The sequence below is a fragment of the Dryobates pubescens genome, chromosome 22 (assembly GCF_014839835.1).
Source record: "Dryobates pubescens isolate bDryPub1 chromosome 22, bDryPub1.pri, whole genome shotgun sequence".
Taxonomy (NCBI): Eukaryota; Metazoa; Chordata; class Aves; order Piciformes; family Picidae; genus Dryobates; species Dryobates pubescens.
This window is the reverse complement of record NC_071633.1, coordinates 15,561,984-15,588,153: the sequence shown is the minus strand read 5'-3', so window position 1 is coordinate 15,588,153 and position 26,170 is coordinate 15,561,984. Positions and strand designations below refer to the sequence as shown.

At 41.6% G+C, this 26,170-nt stretch overlaps 1 protein-coding gene across 6 annotated transcripts in view; it reads left to right on the top strand.

The window, feature by feature from the left end:
* The window catches only part of PTPN5 (protein tyrosine phosphatase non-receptor type 5), a 72,529-nt gene extending 47,261 nt beyond the window's left edge, over nucleotides 1-25,268 (top strand). For all 6 annotated transcript variants that reach the window (XM_054171650.1, XM_054171651.1, XM_054171649.1 and 3 more), the window contains 8 exons: nucleotides 2,095-2,284; nucleotides 4,613-4,697; nucleotides 8,524-8,603; nucleotides 9,070-9,207; nucleotides 12,220-12,330; nucleotides 15,770-15,930; nucleotides 19,337-19,450; nucleotides 23,115-25,268. In XM_054171650.1, the coding sequence (XP_054027625.1) occupies nucleotides 2,095-2,284; nucleotides 4,613-4,697; nucleotides 8,524-8,603; nucleotides 9,070-9,207; nucleotides 12,220-12,330; nucleotides 15,770-15,930; nucleotides 19,337-19,450; nucleotides 23,115-23,208 (973 nt within the window). In that variant the 3' untranslated portion in view covers nucleotides 23,209-25,268. The remainder of the gene's footprint in view (nucleotides 1-2,094; nucleotides 2,285-4,612; nucleotides 4,698-8,523; nucleotides 8,604-9,069; nucleotides 9,208-12,219; nucleotides 12,331-15,769; nucleotides 15,931-19,336; nucleotides 19,451-23,114) is intronic.
* The last annotated feature ends 902 nt before the right edge of the window (nucleotides 25,269-26,170 follow it).

Genomic DNA, 26,170 nt, shown 5'->3' with positions numbered 1-26,170 from the left:
CCTGTCTCGGTTTTGGTCCGCTCGTAATGTTAGCCAAAACCCTGCGGTTTCTAGATAGTTGTCAACAAGTGTCACTCAAAAGCATAATTTCTTTCTTTTGAAATACCCATTTGTTTTTGATTAGTCCCTCCCCATTCTCAAGAAGGCAATTTCATTGTATGTAATCCACTATAGGGTAGTGAAAGCTTTTACCTCCAAAAATAGGTGAATCATAACCTTTTTTCCCCTGTCACTCATGCTGCAGGATTAGTCCTTTCTCCAAAAGCAAACCATAGGACAAGTGTTAATCTGCAGTATTTCTCTCAGAAATGGGTTAGTCCTAAACTGAATTCATTCCTTTGAAATTAACCCAGTAATGAAACTTTGGATGAGCTGTGTTCACTGCTTTAACCATCAGGACAACAGCTTCTCAGATTCACAGCTGGGAAACAGTGGTTTAAGATAAAAGGAAGACCTTTTCCTGGTTTATGTTCTTTGTTTTGTCTTAGCTAAATAGAACAAAGATCCTATGAAGAGGTCTGCAAAGGTGGTAAATAAGAATGAGGTTACCAAAGGGCTCACCATAGCAAATTACCACCTCTTTTTACTTCTATGTTTTCAAGCTCAATTGGAATGCTAGCCCTTGGTAATTCTTGTGTCTAAAACCTGAATCAAAGGGCAGAACTTAGAAAGTGTGATGCCAAATTGCCAAACCTCCACACGACACAATAAAAGGAAATGTTACAGAAGAGGCTTTTGATTTGCACTCTGTGCAATGTTTTTCCTCCCTTTATTCTTGGTTACAGCATTTGTCCTAAAATATCCTACCTTTTATTGTTATGTTCTACTTTAAATGTGAGATTACAGTAACCTCTGGGGCTTGTCCCTGAACCTGCTGCTGTCAGTGAGTTTTGCTGTTGCTTTTCATCATGGGCAAGATTGGTCTTGAAACGCATCAGTTGTTTGTGCTTTTCACTATCCCTGGGTTCATGCTGTCTCTCTTGGTTTTGAAATGCTGACTTTTCTTATCAAGTGACCACTAGCCTACAGGGAAAATGCTCCCTGTTTCAAGAGAATTAGGGAGTATCAACAATTGGTTCAACTAATGAGTTACAACTAAAAAGAACTGTCAAAGATGTAGGGCTGGGAAAAGAAATGCAGTTGCTTCAAGTTCTCACACTCAGTAGAACATGTACACTGAAGATGTAAAATGAACTTATTTGCAATGTATGTGTGTGCTCGAGAAGCCAAATATTATTTCAGATTTGAGCTGTGCTCTGACATTTAATTTACATCAAGCACTGGTCACTCTTCTGTAGTTTGATGTAGTGTTGAGTTCTCTACCCTCTTTTGCATCCATTTTGCTGCTTCATTTTACTTCCTTCTCGCTCTTTAGCCACCCATGTGATTAGTAGTCACTAGCTAAATTCGAATGGCACTGAATCTTACTCTGAAGAATAAGCAATCTCATTTCCTCATCTGATGAACTATTACTATCTTTATCTATGTAACCTCTTCTACCTTAGTAGAACCAAGAGCATTTGCTATCAAATCCAACTGTTTCTGGGCAGGAATGTGGTAGCTGTGTCACCGCACACAGGAGAGTAGGAAAGGTGTCACTAGAGATTCGTTGTCTACCACTACTGGCCATGTTTCATCCAAAATCATTTCCCCATGACTGTGAATCATAGCAGGAGGCTGGCTGCACATTCTTCTGGGAAAAACTCCTGAATCCAGAAAAGGGCTGTGATCCAAGTAACAACTTCTATGAGCTTCTCTAACTTCTCTTCTTCTCTATGAGCTGGTCAGGCCTGCACGTTTATGTGGATTTCACCAGCTCCTGCTAACACCTTCTAGCTAGATTTTGCCAGCCAACAGTCATTTAAAATTGTTTACTTGATGGATTCATAGAACAATTCACCTAGTTGTGTACTCACATCTTGTGTGAGTTTATTATTTTGTTAAAAATACTTAGACAAAAACCCATCAGATCTATTTGTGATATGTGAGACTGACTGAGGCTCAGAAATGCTTTAAAACTTCTGTCGCTGGGATTGTGTCTGTTGCCAACAGTCTCTTCTGTTGCAAGCAAACCTCAATTGCTCTGTTTTGCAGGAGAGGCTCAAATGTTTCCCTCACACTTGATATGTGTACCCCAGGCTGTTCTGAGCAAGGTTTTGGCTATGTCATGTCACCACGGGAACAGTCAGCCCGAGAATACCTCCAGACAGCATCAAACATTCTCACTGAAGAGGAACTGCACAAGAAAGCACTGGATCCTTTCATACTCCAGGCTGAGTTCTTTGTGAGTATCTGACCTCTCTTTCTAGGAACATCAGAAACATGGGGTGCTGTTTCCCTTCTATGAACCTTGGTATTATTTCATACATTTTATTTTACATCCTTAGTGCATGCAAAGTCTACCTCTATCAGTGAAGCATTTAATGTGGTTCCCAAATCATGTCTGAAAGTTTCCAGTGATGCCACTTAAAAGCAGAAGAGGTGGTTCTGGCAGCAAAGAGCTTTGTTTTCACAAGGTTCTTTCCTTAGGCGTGCTACTTTTTAACTAAAAAAGCAAAGTCTTTCACTCTGGAGTACAGAAGAAAAGCCAAGCTTGCCATAGGCATAACTTCATGAAATGTCTGGAGTTGCCCTAGGGATGAAATTAGTCCAAGTGTATGCTCTTTGCTGTTGAATGCTTGGCATGGAACTACTTTCCAAACCTCAATTTTCTCCAGTCAACCAAAGCACAAGATAGCTACATCACTCAGCAGGAGCCATAGAAAGTATGTCTTACTGGGATTTTTTTCTGCTCAAAACCTCTTTGCTAGTGGCAAGCTGCTCTGGCAGTTGCTTTTACAGTTCTTAAGTGTTTCCTTAGTTTACTGTATCCACTGTTGCTTTGGGATAAAGAATTCTTCACTTCCACACACATGAAGCAAGAAGCTGAGTACTGGGTTTCTAAGTAGCAATGAAACTAATGTTAGAATTAGGGTGTAAAAATAGGCTGCATTTCTCAGAGAGATTTGTGAATTAGTTTTCCTGGTGTTCAGAAAATCATTCATCAGCCAAATTATCCCAAGCCATTTTCAGTCTTTAATGAAAAAGCATAGATGAAAATGCTGCATAATCAAAGGGTCATTTCTCTAATTACAAATTAAGGATCTAGGCTGGGTTTTTTATGAAACAGTTATCACCAGGTAGCTCTGCATCATCTATTTTCAGTCTGTCTAACCTAGTTGGTTTTCAAAGTGCAGACCCATAGTGAAGCAAGCAGCTGTGTTTCATTTTGGAAGAAAAGTCAGAGGGGATGTCACCTGCAGGGCTAAGTCCTGAAAGTCTTACAAGATTTGGAGTTTTTTGTCAGGCAGAAGTTCTGTTGACTTGAAGAATTTGCTTGAGCAGTGAATGACTAACTCCCAATGAATCAGACCATGAAGCTTGACTCAAGAGTTTTGGTTGACTAAATACCAAGTAACAATTGGGGAAATCATGCAGGTTTTGTTCCCATACAGTTCCCCAAATGGATAGGAAATCACTTCAACAGAATGTTTTTATCATAGAATGGTTTGGGTTGGAAGGGACCTCCAAAGGTGATCTCATCTTGAATTTTCTCTGGTTAAGCCCAACAGTGTGCTCAGTGCTGTATACAGGACAGAATGCAGATAGTCTTCTAAAGCTGTAGAACACAACACAGTCCATAGCTCCTCTGCTCATCTCAATTTCTTCCCAGAGTGAGGCTTGTCTATGCAACCCTGACTCCTTTTACCATATATCCAGTATTGGTGTCTCAAATCCAGTGTGCAGCATCTGGGATGACCAGCTCCACTCCCAAGTTCTCATGAGCCCTTTCTCTGCTGAGTCTGGTTAATACATCCCATTTCATCACAGGCCTACTGACGCCCGTTGGTTGGAGGCTCCTGTTTGTTCCTGCCTGGTGTTGTCCACTAACTCAGAGCAATTTAGTAGTGAAGAATAAGAAGCTCTTCCATCTTTGTGTGTTCTTTGGGTCAGCCATGTAGCAAGCAAGTAATCCCTAAATACCCCTTCACTGTCCTCACCCATGGAGCTTCGAAGTGTGGTGAGCAAAGTGTGATGCTCCCCCAGCTCTGCAGAGTTAGGTCAGTACACCAACCTGCCAGAAAGTGTGTCATCATTTCTTGCTGGTGAGTGTCACTAGCAAATTATTGCCTTCCACCCTCAGAGGAAGAAGTAGTGTGAGTCAGAAAGGATGGTGTCTGAGGTCCATTGCTTTTGGAGCAGAGTATCTTACGTACCACCTTTTACTTAGTTCTGTGCCTACACTTGCAATTCAGCTCTAATAATATGAGGAGTCAACATAATGCCACTGCGTGTGTTCCTCAATGAATTAGTCACTATGAGCTTTTTGGTATAAAGGATTTCAGAAAAGAAAGCCAATGACAGTAAAAGGAAACATCAATCATATTTCAGTGATAAATTGCTAGAAGTACTGTACCATATGTCTCAGTTGACTTCATCACTTTGCCTCCTTCACAGGTAGGACGTAATGGGTTTGGGGTTTTTATCCCTTTTGTGAATCTAATAACGCTACCTACTGTGTTTTGTGGTTTTGTTTTGTTCTGGTTTTGTTTGTTTGTTTGTTTTTAAACAGGAAATTCCCATGAACTTTGTTGATCCCAAGGAATATGATATTCCAGGCTTAGTACGTAAGAATCGCTACAAAACAATTCTCCCAAGTAAGTCTCTGCTTTTTAAGCCACCGAGGCTCACGTGCTGAAGGGCTTTCAAAATGCATGAAGTGAGCTGTCACCACAATGTATTTTCCCAAGGCTGTATATATGAAGCAGCAACATGATTTCAAAATGTAAACCAAATTTCAGAAGAGGTACAGAGCATGAGGAGCCTCAAATTCACAGCAGCACTTAGGGGTTTAAGTCATTAGAGTTGCAACATTGGGTGCTGCCTAAAAATTCTACACGAGAACTTGGTGGTGCTTATTGAGATGTTACTTAGGGGTCTCTTTGGTCAAACTCCTTTAGAAAGACTAAATTCTAGCAATGTTATTTTCCTGACCCATGTTTTTCTGAGAATTATGCCTCAGATGTAAACTGAGAAGAGTCAAAATTGTCCTGATGGCATTAAGGTGATGCAGAAGATCAAAATCTTTTTGCTACCCAATTTTTGTTTGTTGCCAGGAGTAAGACTTGAGAAACATTTTGGTACAGGTTTTTAGAAGCGTCAGCAGTCTCCCCTCTGTCTTTCTTAAAGTCACTTTGAAAATGATACAGTTAGATTCATGCCTCTTTTTTTCTCTAAGCCACTGTTGGAAGATGCCATTGCTACTAACCAGTAGGTCTGTTTGGAAGGCCCAAAAGGTTCAGTGTCAGGTTAGCAAAGATAAGTGCAGAAAAGTCAGCCATGTCCTCAGCTCTACCTGTCATTTCAGTCAGGGAACCTGGACTGCAAATAGTTCCAGATAAACAGTTTCTACCCTATCATGTCTCCAAGGGTTAACAAGCTTGTCCCAAGCTCATTGTGATCTGGGTATTTTTTTTCTGAATGAATTCCAAAACTAGTGACCTCTGTACAGCTTTGTTCCTGGCTCAGACCAAACGATGGCGTCCGGAGGGAAGAGGGCTGATGCTTCACTTTGTTATCCAGCTGTCTCCCATTTCAAAAAGCTTGGTGCTAGCAAAGAGAGCTAAACATCCCCTTTGTTCTTTAGAGCTGAGTATCCCAGTATACTATCCATGCACAAAGTGGGAGAGGAAACTGAAGGCAAGACGAGGGAGATTTCAGGGCTTTTCAGGATTTGACCCTCTGCTGCTTCGAGTGTCTAGCATTCCTCCGAGTTCTAGCTGCAGAAAGCAGTCGTGGCAGGAACTACTGAACAATTGCAGTACAGCAAACTGAGACAACTGATTATCAGAGGGAACAGCAAATGCTTGATTACCAAACTAGAATCAAACCCAGATTCTGAATTTAAAAAGTAACTAACATTCCCTTAGCAGCTGATTCTCCAGGAGCAATCTGGGCAGCTACCATTAAAAGGTAAGCAGTCACTCAATATACTGATCAGTTACTTGCAGCCCTAGAGTTGATTGTACTAAGAGACATGATACTAGTGTGTAATTAATCTCATGCACATTGCTTTTGCAGTGAATTGGGTTTTTGCAGATTCTCAAATTTTGCCTTTGGTAGTAAAATGGCTTAGAATTTAGCTTTTTTTGATGGCAGAAGGGTGTTTTGGGTAAAATACCAAGCTAAGGAGGTTGATTTGATGATTTCATAGCTGTGAATTGGTTTGCAGACAGCCCTCTTCTGGGGATAGCCTATGGCATTTCCTGGAAAACTATAACTTTGTGCTAAGCTGTTTGGAGGCACTTATTGAATAGGTAGACAATTATGTTCTTGGTACAGCATTCCAGAGTGATAAGAACTTACTGTGCATGTTGTGTAACAATTTTAGTGAAGCCTTTTCACAGGGGTGATGTCTAGACAGACTTTTTCAATTTCTAACTAGCCTTATTACTTTTATACCACTTTAAATTACACAGAACATTCCAGTCTAGTTCATCAAGTTTCTCTAAAGTGTCAGATATAGTATCTATACAAAATGGTCATCAAAGAGGCTGGGGGGGGAGTTAGCATATCATTTGGTTTGTTAGTGAAACAGACTACTACTGCTTTTTAAAAGCTGTGTTGTCATCTTAAATCTGGCCTTTGTTCCTCATGGAAGAAGTTTTCCTTTAGAGTAGGATTTGGTTCTGCTCAAAAGCCACTCTGAAATTTGAAATGCATAGTAAAAACTTCTATGTTAAAGTCTTGTTATGTTGTGGGTTTTTTAAGAGGAGTTATTCCTGTTTACATATTTCTAAGAGATGTGATTCAGCTTCAGCTACTCTTTCTGCAACACAACACGTTCTTGCATCAACACTGCATTCATAGGCCTCTCTTAAGCAGCACAAGGTTGAAGCTGTTCCCTAACAAACCACCTTAACAAATGTAAATACTGCATCAACAGCCAACTATTAGAATTTGAAAGCATATTCTGAATGATTTTTAATGTTTGTGGCTATGGCAATAAAAAAACTCCACAGTGAGAAATAACCCAAATTCTAGCACAGCTGAAGAATACTGAAATAATCCAGTGCTAAAAAGTCTGTGGCACATGTTGATAGAATTCATCAGCTCTGGTTTATTTCTCCCTGAAGACCCCCCATCAGCTGGACAACAGTGTTAGTGCTATTTTTAGTGCAAGAGAACATGTAATTGTTGCTCTAAATTAAGCAGACTGCAGGGATGACTGCATAAAACGCAGGTAAAGGGACTTCATGCAAGGGGGTTAGCTCCCCAGTCCAGTGACATTTGAGTAAACATCTGACATAACTAGTGTCACCTTCTTAATGGTGTGCCATGTTGCAGGCTACCAGAGTTACTGATTAAAAACCAGACTTAAGCTCTTGTCTCACCATCTCCCCAGCACTAGAGATGTGAGTCAAAGCTGAGCAAGAGGGAAGTACATTAGCAACTCACTGACCGTAGTACTTCTGTGCTACAATACAGTAGCTTTGTCAATAGCTTTTGCTTTGTGCCTTGTGATTACACTGTCACATGAATCCATTCTGAGGATAGGGTTTGATGCTGAGCCTTTGCTACTGTAGAAATGACTGTCTGCTTAGTCCTTTGTGCTGTACCCAGTGTCACCCCAGTTTTGCATTTCTGAAATTTTGCTCTGGCTTCTAAGCAGGCTGGATTTCTAATATTTTATTTTAATTAAGAAGTCACCTGTGGTGAACTTGCTGTTCACTAGGGCTTCTATCAGGGGGATGTTTCTTGTCAGTGGTAACAAACTGTGTAGTACTGGTGAAAAGTGGGTGAACGTGGGCCTGTGTCAGCTGGCATAAAAAACAGTGGAACAGCTCCCACTGGCTCCAGTGGGAACTGGACTAACTTCTCAGGTAGAATAATGTCATACTTTGTCATGTTATTAAATAATGCTTCATGAATAGCCCTAAGTAGAGAGATTCTCAAGTGTTCAAGACACTTCTGCAGAGTTCAGAGTTGTTCTTTAATTTCTCTTTAACCACTGTAATCATCAATAGCACATCCTGGAGTTCAGTTCCTTGCCAAAGTAGCAAAAGAGTTATTGTCGTGCCTGCGTGCAACGGTTTGGGAGAAAAGCTGTTTGCTGTCATTTCACAAACAATATTCTAATGTCTTGCAAGACAGAATGAGTCTATTGACCTAAACAAATTAAGAAATAGTTTCCTGGAGCAGAAAACTGCTTTTCCAGAGGCACTCTGGGACGCTGACTCTGCAACTGGAAAGACTAAGCAGGCTTCAGAGAATAGGTAAAACTATCAGGAAAAGCCAAATTACCCAAATCATCCTTTCCTGGTTTTTTATGGTAACATTTAAACATGGGAACTCTCTAAGGCCACTCACATCTGTTGTGATTGTCATGAATACATATAAATGTGTCACTGTAAAAATTAATCTTGTGTCTCTCTGTCCTCTGAGCAACTGATAAGCTATTACTTATCTCTTTACACTTTTTAGATCCTCACAGCAGAGTGTGCCTTACCTCAGCTGATCAGGATGACCCCCTCAGCTCTTACATCAATGCTAACTACATCAGGGTGAGAGCTCAGCAGCCCAATGTATCTGTCCAGCCTCTATCAGCCACTGTTCATGTAAACAGAATTGCAGCACCCACTGGCTTTTAAAGGCATCTTCTCTCCTGCTCACATGAACTGAAAACCAGATCCGGAAGTGCAAATGTACAGGTTCAGACCAGGCAAAAAGACACTTCTGCACTTCCTGATGCAAACTGCTTGTCAGCTGGTCTGACCAGGGCACTGGGTCACAAGCCTGAATAAGGCTCTTGACCTAGCCAGCATCACCTCAAGACTGTTGAAGACTCATTGCTGATGTTACAATGTGAGTCTATATGGTGCCTTTGCTCCGTGTACACATGTGCAGGAGAGAGACAGAGGAACTGATGCACCATTCCAACCAGTGGTAGCGATCTGTTTTAAAGACTGAGCCTTCAAGGCTGTGGTGGCCATCCCTGTTAAAATTGATTTCTTCTTGTTCTGTTGGCAGGGCTACGGAGGAGAGGAAAAGGTTTATATTGCTACTCAGGGACCGATAGTCAATACCGTCAGTGATTTCTGGAGGATGGTGTGGCAGGAGCGTTCCCCCATCATTGTCATGATTACCAATATAGAAGAGATGAATGAGGTAAAGATGTTACCCATAGTCTGTGTTTTTATTTCTTCTCCAGCAGATATTTTCAGCATAGATGCTAAGCCAGAGAACAGTATTTCAGTAGCCTGAACAATCGAGGCAACATTAAATTCTTCAGGCTCAGAGAACTTGAGGGCTTCTCTTTCACTTCAGTTCAGTCTTGTTTGGTTGTCTGACTTAGCTGGTTTTGCCATCTTTCTTTTCCTGGGTGACCTGAAACCTTTCCAAATCCAGCTCTGTTTGCAGACACTCTTTTGAGTTCTCTCTAAGGAATCAAACCCAATAGCATCCTGTAACTACAAAGGCTGAATATCTTTAATTGACAGAGTTGCTCGATCTTGTATTTATTGTAATTCACTCTCTATATCCACATTTCACTGAGGCTGTTCCTGGCTGGTAAAAGATGCTAGTTACAATAATTAACAACTAGAGCTGACTTGGATATGGAGAACCTTTTCCTGAATTCATCTAGGAGATGCTTTTGAAATACTGAAATTAAGATGGTGAAATATTCTGTTCACCACCTGCTTCCAGAAAGTAAACTGTCATGGTGTTTCTGTTAATCTACCTGACATGATTTTTTGTTTGCAGTTTAAAATACTGCTGTCCTCCAGTTGTCCATTACAAACCTGCTGGAATCTTTACCCCATAGCAGTGTTGCAAGAACTGTGTGCCTGGGCTTCAGTTCACAAACAGGTAGTTGAGTTTACACCTGCCTTTATTGGCAGTAAGATGCAAGAAAGTGGTCTGAACACGTGCTGGGCTCTACATCCCACCTTACCCCTGGCAGCAAGGTGTAGTGAAGCGTTCCAAGTGGTGTTTCTTAAGCTGCAACAGCTATCACAGGCAGCTGACTGGGCACACACTGCCAAGGCACTGCTGATGGAAAATCCAGGATGTTGCTGATCTAAAAGTTTTGTTTGCACTAACTTTTTAAACTAATATCTGCCTCTTTCTGCGAGGCAACACTGAAGTAATAACTTGCTCATTGATCAGAGTCTCTGGTTTATGGCAAATAAAATGTTAAAAAGTTATGGCATAGTGTACCAGAATCATTTAAGGACATTGAGAGTTGACATTGAGAGCAGAGCAAATGCTGGTCCCAAATTACATATCTGGTTGCTAAGTTCTTCCACTGTAGTTTTCATAACAAGATCATATATAGCAGGAATGTAAAATAACCTTTATATCTGAATTTCCTCTTATCAACACTGACCAATTATTTCACCCATTGTATCAGTCTTGGGAAGCAGTGCACTGCAGTGCTGGTGCACTATGTAATTGGAGCTTGACACAGCCTATGTATCATAGCAGAGCGGCTGAGTCTCTTCTGTTACCTTTTGTGTCAAAAATTAAATGGTGTCAGGAATCTGAGCCATAAATATAGGGTAAGTCCTGTCATGTAAATGTCTTCTATATTCATTCCTTTTCTTCCATAACACATATATTAATATATGAATAACAGAACTCAGAAGTGCATAGATTCAGAACCAAAGCCTTTGTTCAGCAATGATGCTAGTAACAGGGCTTGGTGTTCCTCCTCAGTGCGTTGCCTTTGCTAATGCAAGTATTAAAAGCTCTGTTATCTCAGCCCTCTGTCACATCTAATCTGAACTGACAGACAGCCCACAGAAATGAGTGGGCAATCTTACTCCACTCCTTCAAGCAGAGCAACGTCTGTGCTATTGATAGCTGCAAGGGCTCTTGACAATTTTTACAATGGATTCTGCAGTTCAGGAGCAGAGGAAGGAACAACGCAATCTGCATAAATAATTTTCCAGAGACACAGTGGGCCCCACTCCCAGTGGGTTATTCACTGATGCACTATGCAGATGGAGCAGCACTGATTCTCCCACACACAAATTTTGACTCAGTAACTTTGCAAGGTACTTTCCTGTTTAGCTTTCCTCCTGAAGTGGAGTTTTTTTTTTTGGTGAGGGAGAGCAAAATAACTTAGCTTGCCTCCATCAAGATCATGTGCAGCTATATAGAAGAGGAAGCTTGCAAAGCATTTTTAACTGAGTTTGTCCAAAAGCAGATGCTCATTCTCCAGTAGTAACAAGATTTCTTCTTCCCTTGTCACAAGGGTGCTTTCTGTGCAAACCCTACCTTGTTTATGTCATTCCTTGTCCGTGAAGCAGTTCAAGCACTATGCTGAAGTGTCTCTCCTCCTTTGCATATTGATTACAGAGAAACTGCTTACAAAAAGCACTGTCTCTTTCAGTCCTTCTTTCAGGGTAGAAGTGCTTGAAAATTCTCACCTACTCATCTTGAGTGGATGAGGACCACAGTGTAAATTTGCAAATGGGCTGTGGTTTCTGCTTCTTGGATTGTCAGGTTGGGCTGGCTGCATCTCTGATTGGGTTTTGGCAAAATCAAATGTAGGAGTCTAATAGCTCTCACACCTGTTGCTTCCTTCCAGTTCCTTAGCTTTGCCATATTCTCAGTGTCCATTTAGAGTGGGGTTTGGTACATAATCTAATTCCCAAACCCTCCCAAGTCGTGCTCTTCTGTACAAAAGCTTATGTAAATTATCATCTTGTATTCAGAAAGCATTGACCCTTTATGAAAAATAGAAAAGAGGTATTTTGTGTTTCCATATCAGTGTGTGCACACCACAGAAATGTTGGGAACTAGTGTCTGCTGTGCTAATCATTCTTAGCTTAAGAAAAGGATTCATTTGAAAACACCGGCACATTGCCCCAGGCCTTTCTAATGAACCTTCAAAATGCACATCAGTTGCATAAAGACAAATAAGGATCAGTGTATTTAAGCACTGCTTAGTCATTACTTGATTTGTGCATTTTTAATCACGCAATCAGGCTGTTAGGAATGCAGCAAAAATCACCTGAAATGGGGTCCCTGTTTAGAAAGGGAAAACTGGTACTTATTATAGAAACAAAGTTTATTCGTATTCATCTATGCATGTGCCAGTTTCAGAGCAGTAAAAATGAAGCTCCCTTGATATCTGAAAGCTGAAGTAGATTTGTTTTGTATTGCACACAGAAATGCACAGAGTATTGGCCAGAGGAACAGGTCACCTACGAAGGAATAGAAATCACAGTGAACCAAGTCATACAAGCAGACGATTACCGTTTAAGGCTCATCACCCTAAAGGTAAATCATTCCAGTGTGCTTACAGTAGTTTCCCTGTCCAAACCCTTAATTGAAATGTTTATGAAGGGTTGTGTAGAAGCCACTTTTCATTAATAAAGTGGTCATAGCTTTGCTCAGTTCACTAACCTACAAAGACTACAGTAAAAGAAGCAGTCAGAATTTCAGACTGCACAAGTACAGTCTGAAAGCTGCCAGCCAGTTGTGGTAGGATGAGGTTCACTTGGTGGAAGAAACCATTGACTCATTCTGTGCCTGTGTCCTCTCTGTTCACTGGTCAGTTAGAGTGACCCCATAGATTCGTACCAGCCTTTGCAAGTCCTGCTACACACAGTGCTGGTGGAGTATCCTGCTAAACTCTATAATGATGTTCTGTAGAATTCAAAGGCTTGCTTATTGTTCGGGCCATGGCCCTAAGGGGTGTTAGTAATAACAGAGAACTTTTACCTGCCTGGCATTGTGCATATTTTGTGGTATGGGGAGACCCCTGGGAAATATTTAGATCATGCTTCTTGTCTTTTTATGATCATTATTAGGATGCTGTCAGACTGCTGGATACCCACCAGCTCTTTATGCCTACGATGACTTGTGCTGCTAACAAGATGTGGGGGAGCTGAGAGCTGAGCAAGAGGTGTTTTAATTTTGCTTGCCTGTTTGCAGTTTCTGTCAACAGTGGGACTACTGATCTGCCTGTTACTTGTCAGTGGTGTGGTAGCACCACTTCTGTTCACCATGGCTGAGACCCTTTTAACAGATACCATACTAATTTGTTCTTCAGGTGGCTGAATAGACTTTGACAAGGCTTTAAGGGATTGTTCTTGGAGTCAAAACCACTAGAACTGTTGATGCCCATTAAGAACCTTTTCACCACAGCATTCTCCATGATTATATTTCTAAATATTAGTATCTTTCCAACTTCTTGTATATATAGTTTCACATACCAGTGACCATTCTGTCATCCTGTGACTAGACAGCTTAAAGAGAGGTTTAATTTATGAAGTGCTTAGCTGCTACATAGCCTAAAGTACCAGAGTCCTATTTTACAACTGTTTTCATTGCTAGGTCATAGAATCTCAAGCCACATGTTTCAATAAGAACAGTCTATTTACATTGACTTCATGCATCTACCAGATCCACCCCTGACCTCAGTATAACAACACAATGGCTTTCCAAGCTGCAAAACCTCTCTTTTTATCCAACCAGTTTCAAGTCTCTTCAGCCATATGCTAATAGGCAGAATGCCAGCATATGAAATCCCATGTCTGGATTGAGTGTGGAAAGTCTGTCACTCATGCTTTTGGCAAAGGCAGCAAGGAAGAAAATCACACTCCCTGACAAGTGGGATGTAAAAGAATATTTTAAAGTATTTTGCAGAGGTCTTGAATACAACTTATCCCAAACAACACAGTGCAGCAGCAAGAATAATACACAAGGCTTGTTTACCTCTAGCCACTGATGATCTCAGCCTTAGCTGCAGCCTACACGATGCTACTTTAAACCGTCAATTAAAGCTTGCCTTCTCCTAGGTGTTACCAAGTCTTCCCAGTCTCAAGGAAGCACCAGTAGAAAATATTTCATTAAAGTCAAAGCAGAAGTGTCCAGAACCACAAAGCCAGGGCTCTTAAGCAGAAATTTAAAGCTGTTAACATCATAGGCAGAACTAAAGACATCCAGAGTTCACTGTTAGCACTCTGGCTGGTTTCTGTCAAATGAGTGACTTTATGTGGTGATTCATGTTTTTCTTCAGATGACTTTTATCTTCTGCATTTCTCTCAGTATTATTGACAACATTTTTATTATAATTTTTCACAACCCACTTGGGAATCCAGTGTTCATAACTTCTGTGGCCCACACATAGTCAACACATTCAAAAGCAACTGTGTGTATTCATGTTTCAGAGCAGTGTTGATCAAGTAATGTTCATGACAACTAGTTCTGCTCTTTTAACCTGAACATCTTTTCACTAGAGTAAATAACCTAAGGTCAGTCTTTGTGCTACAAAAAGACTCTCCTTTTCTAAGCTGATGTAGATGTACCCTTAAGGTTCATATGGCTGTGTTACACTTTAAACCCTCTATAAGCTGGGACAGTAGCTCAATGGAGCCCTGTCTCCCTTTGTCCAGTTCTCATGTTCCTACACTTGTGCCATCCCACATGTGCCTGCACAGGTGTTTTTGTGCATGTGTGGTAAGCCAAAAGGGGAAAGTGAGATATCCATATGGAAATTAATCCAGCACAACAAAGAGAAAAGATTGAATCAGATCACTTCCCCAGTCTAGTTCACCATGAAGCTGTGCATAAGATTTCTCAATCGAAAAGAAGGATGGAAGGTGTCACAACCACAGAGCACTTTTAACATCCAGTGACTGACAGTCACAGGCACTTAAGAGTATAGATGACAGAAACTATTTCTAGGTTTTTGCACCTAGTTCTTTATAAAGAGTCAAATTTGTTCTTTTTTACCTCCCCTCTTAAACTCAGCCAGCCATGTGTTTAAGGGAAGGTTGTGGAAGCTAACACTTCTGTTCCCAGGCCTTCTGAAGACATGTGCTTAGCCAATACCAGCTGGCTTATGTTATGGCTGAAAGGGTAAGGCCATTTCCCTGAGCTCCATGTTACTATTTGGCACCTTTAGAAACGAGGCAGAAGGATGTCACTTTGAACACAGAAAATCAGCAGCACACAGTGCTACTTGGCACTCAGAAAAGGTAAATGGCACATTTGTTCTATTCGTAGCCATGCTGAGGCGGAGAATTGGGATTTTTGTCCCTCAAAAAGCCCTGGACTGCAGCTAGATACAATTCCCACCTTCTGTAGTGTCTCTGAATTTGTTACCATGTCTAAGAGAAGAGGAGAACTGACAGGAAACTGATATGAGTCTGTCTGTCAGAGGAGATAGAAAAATAATCTCCCATCTCTCTCCTTCATCTATCTCTCTAGCTATCAAAGAGAGAGATATGGCTCCGGGCTCTCTGTCTGTCAAATACATTATGAAAGCAATTATGTCACAAGCACAACTCTGGCTTTGCTGAATGAATCTGTCAAGAGGGAACAGACTGCCTGGAGTGTTTTGCACACAGCTCTTGGCACTACAAGAGCAGAATACTTGGGTGGGGAGGGCAAAGTGAGGAATTGTTGGGTTTTTTAAGGCAGTTTACTGAAATGATATTTGAAATGCAGATTTCTCTCTTGTGTGGCTTGTCATTTGGTCATCACAGGATGTTAGGGGTTGGAAGGGATGTCCAAAGATCATTAAGTCTAACCCCTCTGCCAGAGCAGGACCACAGAATCTAGCCACAGGTCGCACAGGAATGCATCCAGATGGGTCTTGAAAGTCTCCAGAAAAGGAGACTCATCCTTAAAAGGAAGGACAGGTTTCAATACCAAGTTACAACCAGAACTTGTTTTAAACTTCATGGTGTTTGTTTTCACTGGATTGCAGAAAGGAGAAGAAGTCAGAAACCTGAAACACTACTGGTATACATCTTGGCCAGACCAGAAGACACCAGATCAAGCCCCTCCTCTGTTACAGCTAGTACTGGAAGTGGAAGAGGCCATGCAGAGCGCAGAAGAGAAGAATGCTCCAGTGATTGTTCACTGCAGGTAAATAAACATGGTATCTGACTTCTAAGGGCTTCTTGGTATGAAGTAGCATAGTGCAGATACTGTCATGCTGGCCAATCAGTCTCTTGGAAGATCTTGCCTAACTGCTTCGGAAATGTACTTGGAATTTCTAAAGTGTAATGACAGTAATTTTCTATTGCTAGGCATTCAACCAGAGCCAGGCTGAGCTGCTGGTGGCTCAGTTACTTGTGAGAAGTCTCATTTCATTTGTCTTGCCAGTAACACAAACCTTTAATGGTCTCAAAAGGGCCAGGTTACCAAAGGTTGACATGCTGTGTGTGTAGTTGAGTAGGAAGACACATGCAAGAAAAAAAAGGAGAATGATGAACTTTAAGCCTCAACCCCCCCTGCTTTGTAGATTCCTTCTTTGGCTTTGGCAAAAACTCTTCATTATGCCAAAGACAATAGTTTAAGTGTAATATTTAAAACAAATGAAACAGTGGCAAAGCTGATTGCAGCAAGTAGTTATCAAGAGACAGGGAATGCATGCAATAGAGTGTAAAACTGAAACACTTATGAAAAGCCTCTGGCAAAGATGAGCATTTCTTACATGGAAGAGGCAAAATCTTTACAGTGGTTTCAAACCTGATGAAGGAAAATTGTAATTATCAATCACATGGCAGAAAAAAGTAGATGGAGATAGATACTCCTCTCTGTCTTCAGAAAGAATTAGGATGATGTACTTAGCACTTGTAGACATAACGAGGTGCAAGTCTTGCACTGCTAGCTAGGGAGCGTGTTAAGCAACGACTGCTCACTATTATTACATCAGCTATGCTGGATGAAGTTTAGTATAGCTAAATGCAGGTTCTTAGAAAACTAGAGAAGTTCCAGAGGTCTCAAAGCAAGTCTTGTTTTGCTGGCATTTAGAGAGATTAAATGTGATTACTTCAAAACTACAAGTCACTTCTCCAAACAATTATTCCAGGTAAATAGCAGAAAGCCTGCTAAGAGCTGCAGTAATCTTGCCAGGGTAATCTTCCATAATTTCAGTAAAATACATTTTGCCAATTTGATCTTTGGGATTTTTGTAAGGAATTGTACTTAGTTTTGCATGACATTTTCTAGGAACTGGCAGAAGTCTGATACCTGAAAGCCATAGCAAACGAGGAGCTATCGTGCAGTGGGGGTGTCTTTTAAAGAGACTCTTGGTAGCCTGGTGTTGTCAAAGACACCTATAAGCTAGTACAGAGTAATCACTTGTAAAAGATTTGTGTAATAGAATAGAATTGATTGGGTTGGAAAAGACCTCCAAAATCATCCAGTCCAGTCATCAACCTAAGGCAGCTATGGCTAGTCAATCATTTTGTCCAGTTTTTGCATACAAACAGCACTTGCAGTGCCAGAAGGTGGTGATGCCTTCTGTCCAGTTTTGCTGCCTGTGTTGTAAAACAGATTTTAACAAACTGGGGAGACTTCATAGTAAAATAAGAAATGGCTTTTAGGAAGGTTCCCTTTGCCCTTGGAAATCTGTCACTCTAAGAGCTCCTTGAAATATTATGGTATTTTCTGCAGGTAAAGATTCTGGTCACCATGTCACTCTTGCATACTTGTTTTTGTCCTCCTGTATGGTGTCATCCCCATGACACAGTAATAAATAGGGGTGGAATGGGGCATTTTTATTTAACTAACTACTTAGAGGCATGACAATAGGAATATTAAGTATTTTATGTGCTGACTGTAGACCAAAGCCCTTTCAGATTGTTCTGAGTTGCAGTCACTTTATCTTAAGAAGGAATTTAATAGGTTGTCTCTGTTTGAGAGTGGTATATGCAGCATGCTGTTAGCCAAGGCCTGTGTCATGCTGAGTACTGTAGCTCTTTTGACCTTTGTGGGAGATCTTCAGTAGAACATAATCACTGTCCTTTTGGCCTTCAGTGATGTAATATAATGGACCTTTAAGAAAAAAAAAAAATAGAAACTTAATCATGAAGCTATTCTTATGAGCAGCTTCACGTTTAAGGCAGGTGATCAGTCCTGCTAAGGTCCTGTGGGTAACGCACCCCTCTTAGGCAGTTTTGGAGGGATTATGACTGTCTCAGCCACTAAGATACCTGTCCTGGGACAAGTGCTGTTTCAGTGCTGTGTGCTTGATTGAAAAAATGAGTGTTGTTCCCTCCCTTTGCACAACTGTGGGTAGGAGACAGCATACAAGAGCTGTGTACTGTGGCCCGTTTGGTTATGGCATCAACTGGAAGGCAAAGGGGCTTCTGTGTTTTCCTGGGTTTTTGTTAACCATTGATGTGTACATCTATATGCAGCAAAGAGTCCTCTGAGACCCTGAAATGCTTGAAGTCTTGATGAACAGACTAGTAGTAAAGCAAGCAGTCGGGACATGAGGTACAGAGAATTTCAGGGAGAAAAGATTAAAGTCGGGTAGGTGCCTCTACAACAATTATCTGAAGACCGAGATGAGTTCTTAGGGAGTAAAACCATCCCCCCAAACTTCCATTAAATTGCCTTGATCCTTCTGTAATACAAGGTAAGAATGATTCCAATGTAGGTGTTTCCCTGTCTATGCAGTCAAACAGGATTAGGACTTCGTGAGCAGTAGCGAACTGAACTCCATTGTTGCTGGTACGTTTGTTGCCGGTGTTGTTGTAATGTAAATGGAAGCAGGTTTCTTGCAGTTGTGTCAAGTAATTATTCCTGAGTATGCACACTTAATTATTTAACGCGTGAGAAGAGCTGTCAGCTTTTGCTGCTAGGTTTTTATTAGGTGATAAGAGGAATTCACAGCTTCAATAGCACTGTGCCTTTGAGAATCAAATCAGTTCTGGTCATTAAGGATTGTATCAGATACAAAGGTGTTCAGGGAAAGACAAAGAAATTCCTCTAAGAGGGAGTTCTGAGCATTACTAGCCTGTAGATCTGATCAGAAAATGGCATCACACTTTCCATACTGCTCTTAGCTCTAATTATTGAAGCAAGGAGGGCTTGGGGCTTTTTTTTTTTATTGTACCTGTGAATGAAAATAGCTTTCAAAGAAGCTTGTAGGATTAAGAATCTCAAAGGAAAGGTTGCCTTCAAAGCAAGGCTTGCGCTCAAACCAAGTCTAAGTAAAATACTGTTTAACTGCTTAAGTGGTTCAATGACAGGTTCAATGGCATACTCAGTCAAATAGTACCTAACAGTCCATTTTTAGCACCCTATGTGCAATGTTCACCCTTTTGCTGTGAGTGGCTTGCACTTAATTGTGACGTACCATTGAAGCTGGTGTCTTTTCCTAGTTAGTGCTTTATATTCTCGAGCACCCTCCTGGCGGAGGTTGGAGGAAGTAAAGGGATAATGGGGTTTGATTGCTGGTTTAATGGCTCACATTTAACAAGGAAGTTCCAAAGCCATTCTAACATCTTCACTGCCTCTCTGCTTTTCCCTCCCTCAGTGCAGGCATCGGGAGGACTGGCTGCTTTATTGCAACTAGTGTCTGCTGCAAACAGCTGAAGAGCGAGGGCATAGTGGACATACTGCGAACAGCCTGCCAGTTACGGTTAGACAGGTAAGAAAGCCTGCTTCCTTTCCAGAAAAGACAAAAATGCTTCTCCTTGCATAAAGGGAAGGATTACCAAATGGAAAGAGGGGAGGAGGGTAAATGGAGGTGAAGACAGAACGTTCCTCAGAAGAAGTTGTCCTGTTCTACACGATTCTGACTTGTAATCTTTGCTATTTTATGAGCAGTAAACCTTTAATGAACAGCCCTAGAACTGAGCTGGATTCACAGCTGGCATCAAGATCTTCATCGCTGCAGGCTTTGCTGCAGCAAGGGCTGAGCTTTCGAGGAGTTGGCCCCATGTTCATACTGAAGCAAAGGCTCAAAGGTCTGCTGTACTTGAGTTCAGAGCCACAGACCACCACTTTGGTCCCAAGAGGAGTAAAAACAAAATGGCCTTGCTTACTTGGAGCTGTGAGCACTGTTGGGAGGGCATGGCTGCTTGGGACACTGCAGGGAGGGGGAGAGCATGTACAGGCTGGAGTGTTTGCAGACATATGAAAGGACTTATGAAAATCTCCAGAAATTCAATGGTTTCCAGTTAAGCGTTTCTTAACACACCACCTTGAGTTTGATTATGAAGTAAATAGACTTGAATTTTGCACCAGAGATGTTATTTTTCCTCTCCTGCTGTTTCCAAGTGCCATCAAAACATGTCTCAGTGCTCTCTCTAATGGTAATGATAAATGTAGTCGGGGGAAGAGATGTCACGAAAAACATACCAAAGATTTTTCTGAGAAGGAGAGGGGAAAAAAAAAAAGAACCTCAACCCCACGCTGAACTTTTATTTCAGAGGAGAAATTATGCTCAGTGGGAGGCAGAAAATGAAATGCTTGCTGCCCTGCTGGGGCTCTGATAGACAGGGAGCTGCAGGGGCTCGAGGGTTTGGCTATTTCAGTGGATTTCAGGCCAGATAAGGAAAGGGTTTTTTTGATAAAATAAAACCAGAATGTGAGTAGTGACTGTTGATTATCCATGGCCCACTGAAATAACTGGATGGGTCTGAAATATCCTATCTCCGTGACTAATGTTACACAGGAAAATAGCCATACAAATGAAGGTTGAAGTCGCTTGCTTTCTAACGTGCTTGATAGAGAAGGCCAGTTAAAAATACTAGCTGTGCACGGAGGAGGGAACTGGCAGTCATTTGCAGAGGCTGAAACAGGAGGATTGCATTTAAAGGATGCAGTGGAGGGAAAGGAAGACCTGCAGGGAACTCTTAGCTACCACGTACCTCTTAGAAGCGGGATGGGATAGGAAAAAGCTGTTTTCATGTCCTGTAAGAAAGTACTCAAGATAGAAAGCAGTCAAGTCCCCATCCTTGCTACGGAAGAGCATGGTTCCTTCAAGGACTCAGACATGGGACTTGTAGCCTCTTGGAAGTCATGCTGCCACGCACTGTCACTTTCACTAAATCCCCAAAGAGGCAGCTGTAGGAAGGAAGACTCCTGCTGTCTCCTCTTGTTTGGTGATTACTGGCTAGAGAAAATAGGGTAGGTGGGAGGGAAGGAGTCACCAAGGACATAGGAAAAGAGGCTTGGATGCAGGCCAGAGCAGACACATAAAGGAATGCACCTCGCTGCTTCGCAGCAGTAGAGAGGTTTACGTTAGCTCTGAGAAGCACCTTTGAGGTTGCTGTGAGGTTGAAGGGAATGAATGGTTTTTTTCTCTTCATTGCCTCACAGATCACTTGGAAAGATTCTGTGCCCTGAGTTTTTCACTGGTGGCCAACAGTTGGTCCTAAAATAACCTACTATGACTAAAGAGAGGAAGCAATCATTCGTGCATCCTTCCCACAGTGCTGCGATGTTTGCTGTCCTTTCCCACAGTGCAACTCAGATTTGTAAGGTTTTTGTGGCAAATTGGGGGGAAAACATCCGTTCTCTGTTCTGTGCCAGAGCCTGGACAGCAAGCACATGTCATAGTGTGCATATGTGTGGGAAGGGGAGGAAGCCACCACATAGCAGGGATCCAGATGAAAAGGCAAATAATTTCCTGTGGTCTGAAACACGATGGCCAGCAACAGTGCTTCTGTTGCTACAACTTCAGGGTGCAACCTCACTGTTAATGGAGCTGATGGGGAGCAATTGTCAGATATGACTAACGTTCCTTGTGTGTTATGGAGTGACAGAAATACGTTTCAGTGCTGCGTGCAGCACAGAGGGACTCAAAGAGATCAACTGTGAGCTGGTATTAAGTAGAGCAGAAAGGGAGGAGCTCTACTCAGCTAGGAAATAGTTTCTTTAGAACACAGTGTGTGTTTCCCACCTTTGCTTATTGATGTGAGGTTGGAGCATGGGTCCCTGCCCTTCCCTGCTCATTATGAAGTGTTATTTTGAGCAGCTGCTTAACAAAAGAACAGCAAGAGGCAGAAGAAGGAGGTTGTCTTGATCATTCATCTACCCCTTACTGGTATGATTGCTGTGTGACCCAGAATCGTCACGCTGGACCCAACTGAAGAGGGCGGTCTCCAAGGACAGTGCTAGCAATCTGCTGTCTGTCTGGCTTGGAGGACACAACTTGTCATTCATTTCCTCTGGTGAAGGTTTCTGAGGGAGTTCAGTACGCATGCTCCTCCTCAGAGGGAGATGGTCTGGTTGGCTCTGGCCATCTGTGGGTTCCCTTTTCAGTTCTGCTGCATTCCTAGGAGCTGAATTCACCTGCATTCACCTTCTGTGAATTTGAGCCGTGGGGTTTGATGATGATGTTAATGGCTTATCAACAGATTGTATCACTGTTGATGAGGCACTCTTAGTGGAATCTTAAATGCTGTTAAAATCTGCTTAAAACGGACAACTTTATCCTTGCTCTTTTTGTTTCTTGCTGTCTCCTGCTGCAGTATTTGTGTGTTGATTACCAAGCTACTTGCAGAAATAGGCAGTGTGGATACATGGGAAAGCAAACTGCCTCTGCTGCTGTTTGTATTCCCTTTCACGTTTGCAGTTTTAAGGAGAACAGCAGAAGCTGAAACAAAACAGATATTTCTGTACTGGGAGGCTTTGAGTGATCAAGGTGTGCATGGCAGTCAGTTCAAGTCAACAAATCTGACTTGTGTGGTGTTCAAGTTCTATTGTCTTTTCCCAAACTCTGCTGCCCATCCTCTAGTTTCCTGGTGAACTTGCCAAATGCACAGCATGGGATGGCACAGAGGAAAGAACTCCTTCTCCAGAATGGGAAGGTTGTGTGCTGCATCATGTGTCTGGGCTGGCCCAGCCCTCTGTAGTCCTGAACTCTGTCCCTAGAGCAGCTGTGAAGTCTGGGATGCACTACCTCACCTCTTTATTCCCCCTACTTCCATCTAGCCATGTGGAGCTTTAGGGTGACATTCCAAGGTGTTTGAAATGGTGCTTGAAATACAGGTGCTCTGCTAATCTGAGTGTACATGATGATGGTGTTGCCTTACTGGATGAGGGCCTCTGTCAAGAAAAATCAAGGTAAAGCTGACTCCAGTTCTGGCTACCTTCTGTTTCTTTGTTAGCAAAGACTTTCAAAGTAGAGCTGGAGGTCAAGCTGTGAGCTGGTTGCTATCAGTGGGCACTTCTCACCCATTTCAGGAAGCTTTGGCATAGATCTTTTGTGTGCAACACAAATTTTGTGTTAGCTGTGCCCTTTCCTCATATGTTTGCACGTAATAAGGCTGCTGTTTCCCTCCCCTTTTTTCTTTCCTTTTCAGGGGAGGAATGATCCAGACTTGTGAACAGTATCAATTTGTCCATCATGTCATGAGCTTGTATGGAAAACAGCTTTCTAAAGCAGCAGAAGAATAAGTGTTCATGATATCCCTAAAGGCTAAAACCAAGAGAACTTTTGACTGCATTCAGACATATTTCAGATCTGATAAGAGACACACGGTAACCTGGCTGTCTTAGCTGGAAAGAAAAAGATACTATTTTACTTTGATATTGCTTTTATGCTCTTGTTTGCATTGACATTTAAGAGCTAAGGTACACCTTGTCTTAAACATACGTGACAGGACGTAATCTTCACCAAAAAAACAACAGCTTATTTATACTGTAAATAAGAATAGTAGCTTCATTTGGTACAAAAGCAAGAAAAAAGGAGGGGGAAAAAAAAAACCACCACTACTACAATCCACTGTCTTCAGTTTGCTATTTTTAACAGCTCATTGCTGATATTATCCAAAATACAGTGTGAAACTTTTTGACTTGTCATGCTGTAATGTGCCGTACGTTGACTAAGCTTGAAAGTAACTTTTTGCCTCTTTCTGATTGTTTTTACCGATGAAATTACCGGATACTGTGTATAGAGTAAACCTTCTGAGCCTCTGCGTTGAAAGACTCAAGTAGATCCTCATTGAAATGATGTTTCACACATCATGGTTGCTTGTTGACTTTTTTCCTACAGCAGTCCACCACCAGTGTTGCCAGAACCAAGGGGGGAGGGGAAATACTTCAGTCGTGTGAGTCGAATTCTTGCCTCCCAGTTCTTACCAGCAGTGTACCCCAGGTATCATGACAGCTTGGTGGATCTGAGCTATAGCAGAAGCATAGAATGGCTTAGATTGGGAGGGACCTTAGGAGATCATCTACTCCAACCTGCAAGGTAATCTGAACAGAAATTTGTTCATACTTTAGCTTTTCTTTGTCAGTGTTCTGGCACCTCAGCCTGCAACCAGATTTGATATTTGCCTGGTTTCTGTTCTTACGCAGTCAGGCCACAATCTGAATACAATCTCCTCTGAAATTCCTCTGAATCAGGTGAGGAATTTTGTGGGTTGAATCCATGTTCGTTAAAAGATTTAATCAGAAAATAACTTGCTCTGTGAATTTAAACTTGTCTCAAAGCTTTGAGGGTGCACAGTGATTATTAAAATTAACACAAATCCTGTAGGTAGCTCTAAAAAAAAAAAACACTTAATCTGAACACCTTGGCTGCTTCTTGGTAAATTTGCCCTCATCCCCAATTTAGACAGTCATTATCCCATTCTAATCACTAGTCCAGTTTCCTTTTTGATAATACAGGCTGCTGCCCATGCTTTTCTTTGTAGACCTCAATCAGGCTGTGAAGGCTAGTTTGTGCTTAATGCTTAGAGGTAAGCACATGTTTAAGTGCTTTATTGAGCAGAGAAAAATGGAGGTACACAGGACTCTTGACATGAAAGATAAGTGTTTTGTGAATAGAAGCTGTAATGATCTACTAAAAATATTTTTGCTTCTCTTTATTTGTAACAATAACCCAAACCCACTGCTTTTATTGGTGCAGGAGATTCTGAGAATTGACTGCACTTCCTAATCAGGAGAAGGTAAAGCAGCTCTCAGAACAATAAGGGCTGATCCTGCTCCCACTGAGGTTTTGCCATTGACGTCAGTAGGTGCAGGGTAGGGCCTGAAATGTTATGCCTACAAATTCATCACTGTGGGGAAAGTTTCCCAGTATTTCAGTACACATCCTTTGTGTTTATTCTGTATCCATGAACCTGTAAAATTCCTGTCAGCAGGGTTTGCATGAACGTGTGGCAAAACGTGTTATCTTTGAACCACTTGATTTTATTGCTGTATTTAAAATATTTCCTTCAGTGAGAAGCTGGCAGGAAGAACTGGCATTCTTTTTAAAAATACTGGTGGTAGTCATTAAATAGAGCAATAAACTTAAGCTTTTGAGCATAACATGACTGTTAGTTTTATGTAAACCTTGCTAGCTGTGTTCTCCCCACTGCTACTGGCTCTTTCGAAGGGGTAACGCTATTCCATCTAAGCACTCCTTAGAAGTAACAAAGGCACCACTGATGTTCTGAAAAACATTTTAAGTGGATCTCCTTATAAATGTTTTCAGCTGTTCAGTGCCCTTCAGTGTCAAAACTGACTCAGTGAATAAAATTTCTTGTTCTGTCATCAGCTTCCTGTGCATCTGCTAAAGGGTATTTCATGACGATGAGTGGAAATGTGCATATAGGAGCAAAGTTCAATGTGTAAGTTGCCTCCTGTAGAAGGAGACTTGGTAGAGGAGATTTGTTTTATGACAAACAAGATATAAAGGGCTGTAAGACACTGACTTTGAGGTCCTTGCACACCTCAGCAGGTATTAGTTGACAATGCTTCACTGATTTGAGAAGCGAATGATTTGTACTGATGAAGGACCTCTAACCTCCTGTCCACTCCTGTTCTGCATCTATGGAATACCCTGGGAGAGTGGTCATTGATCAGACTGTTTTGTATCAATGCACTGGTACAAAGCAAATGTCAGCCTCGTTGTAGAAGCTATTGCCATCTCACACCAGGTAAGAGCATGCCACTTGGTCAGGCTCCAAATATTCAAATCCCTCTTGAAACATTATTGTGTCTAACAGATTTGGAGCTAATCCTCCTATTTACTCTTTGGCCTTACAATAATTAATGTATTTTTTTCTCTCTCTTTAAAAAAAAAAAAAAAAAAAAGATAGAATTTGAGGTCTGAAGGACCTTGTATCAGCTGTTCTGATCTGAGGTAGTCTTAAGAAGTGCTTAGGATTAGCAGAAATGAGCTCTGGCCATGCAGAGGCACTTTTGATTAGTAGAGCTGCAGCTTCAGTAATCAGCAGATTTGAAACTGAGCTGACAATAGGAACTAAGCTCTGTCTTACTAGCCTTCTCTTCTTCCTGGAGACTCTTTTCTCTATTAAAACACAATGCCTAGCACATTGCCCAGGCCTGTTTCTTCCAGAGACTGCAGCTTAGTACCTGCAACACAGTTGTTTGCCAGAGGACTGATTTTTCTCTCTCTGGGTGAGTT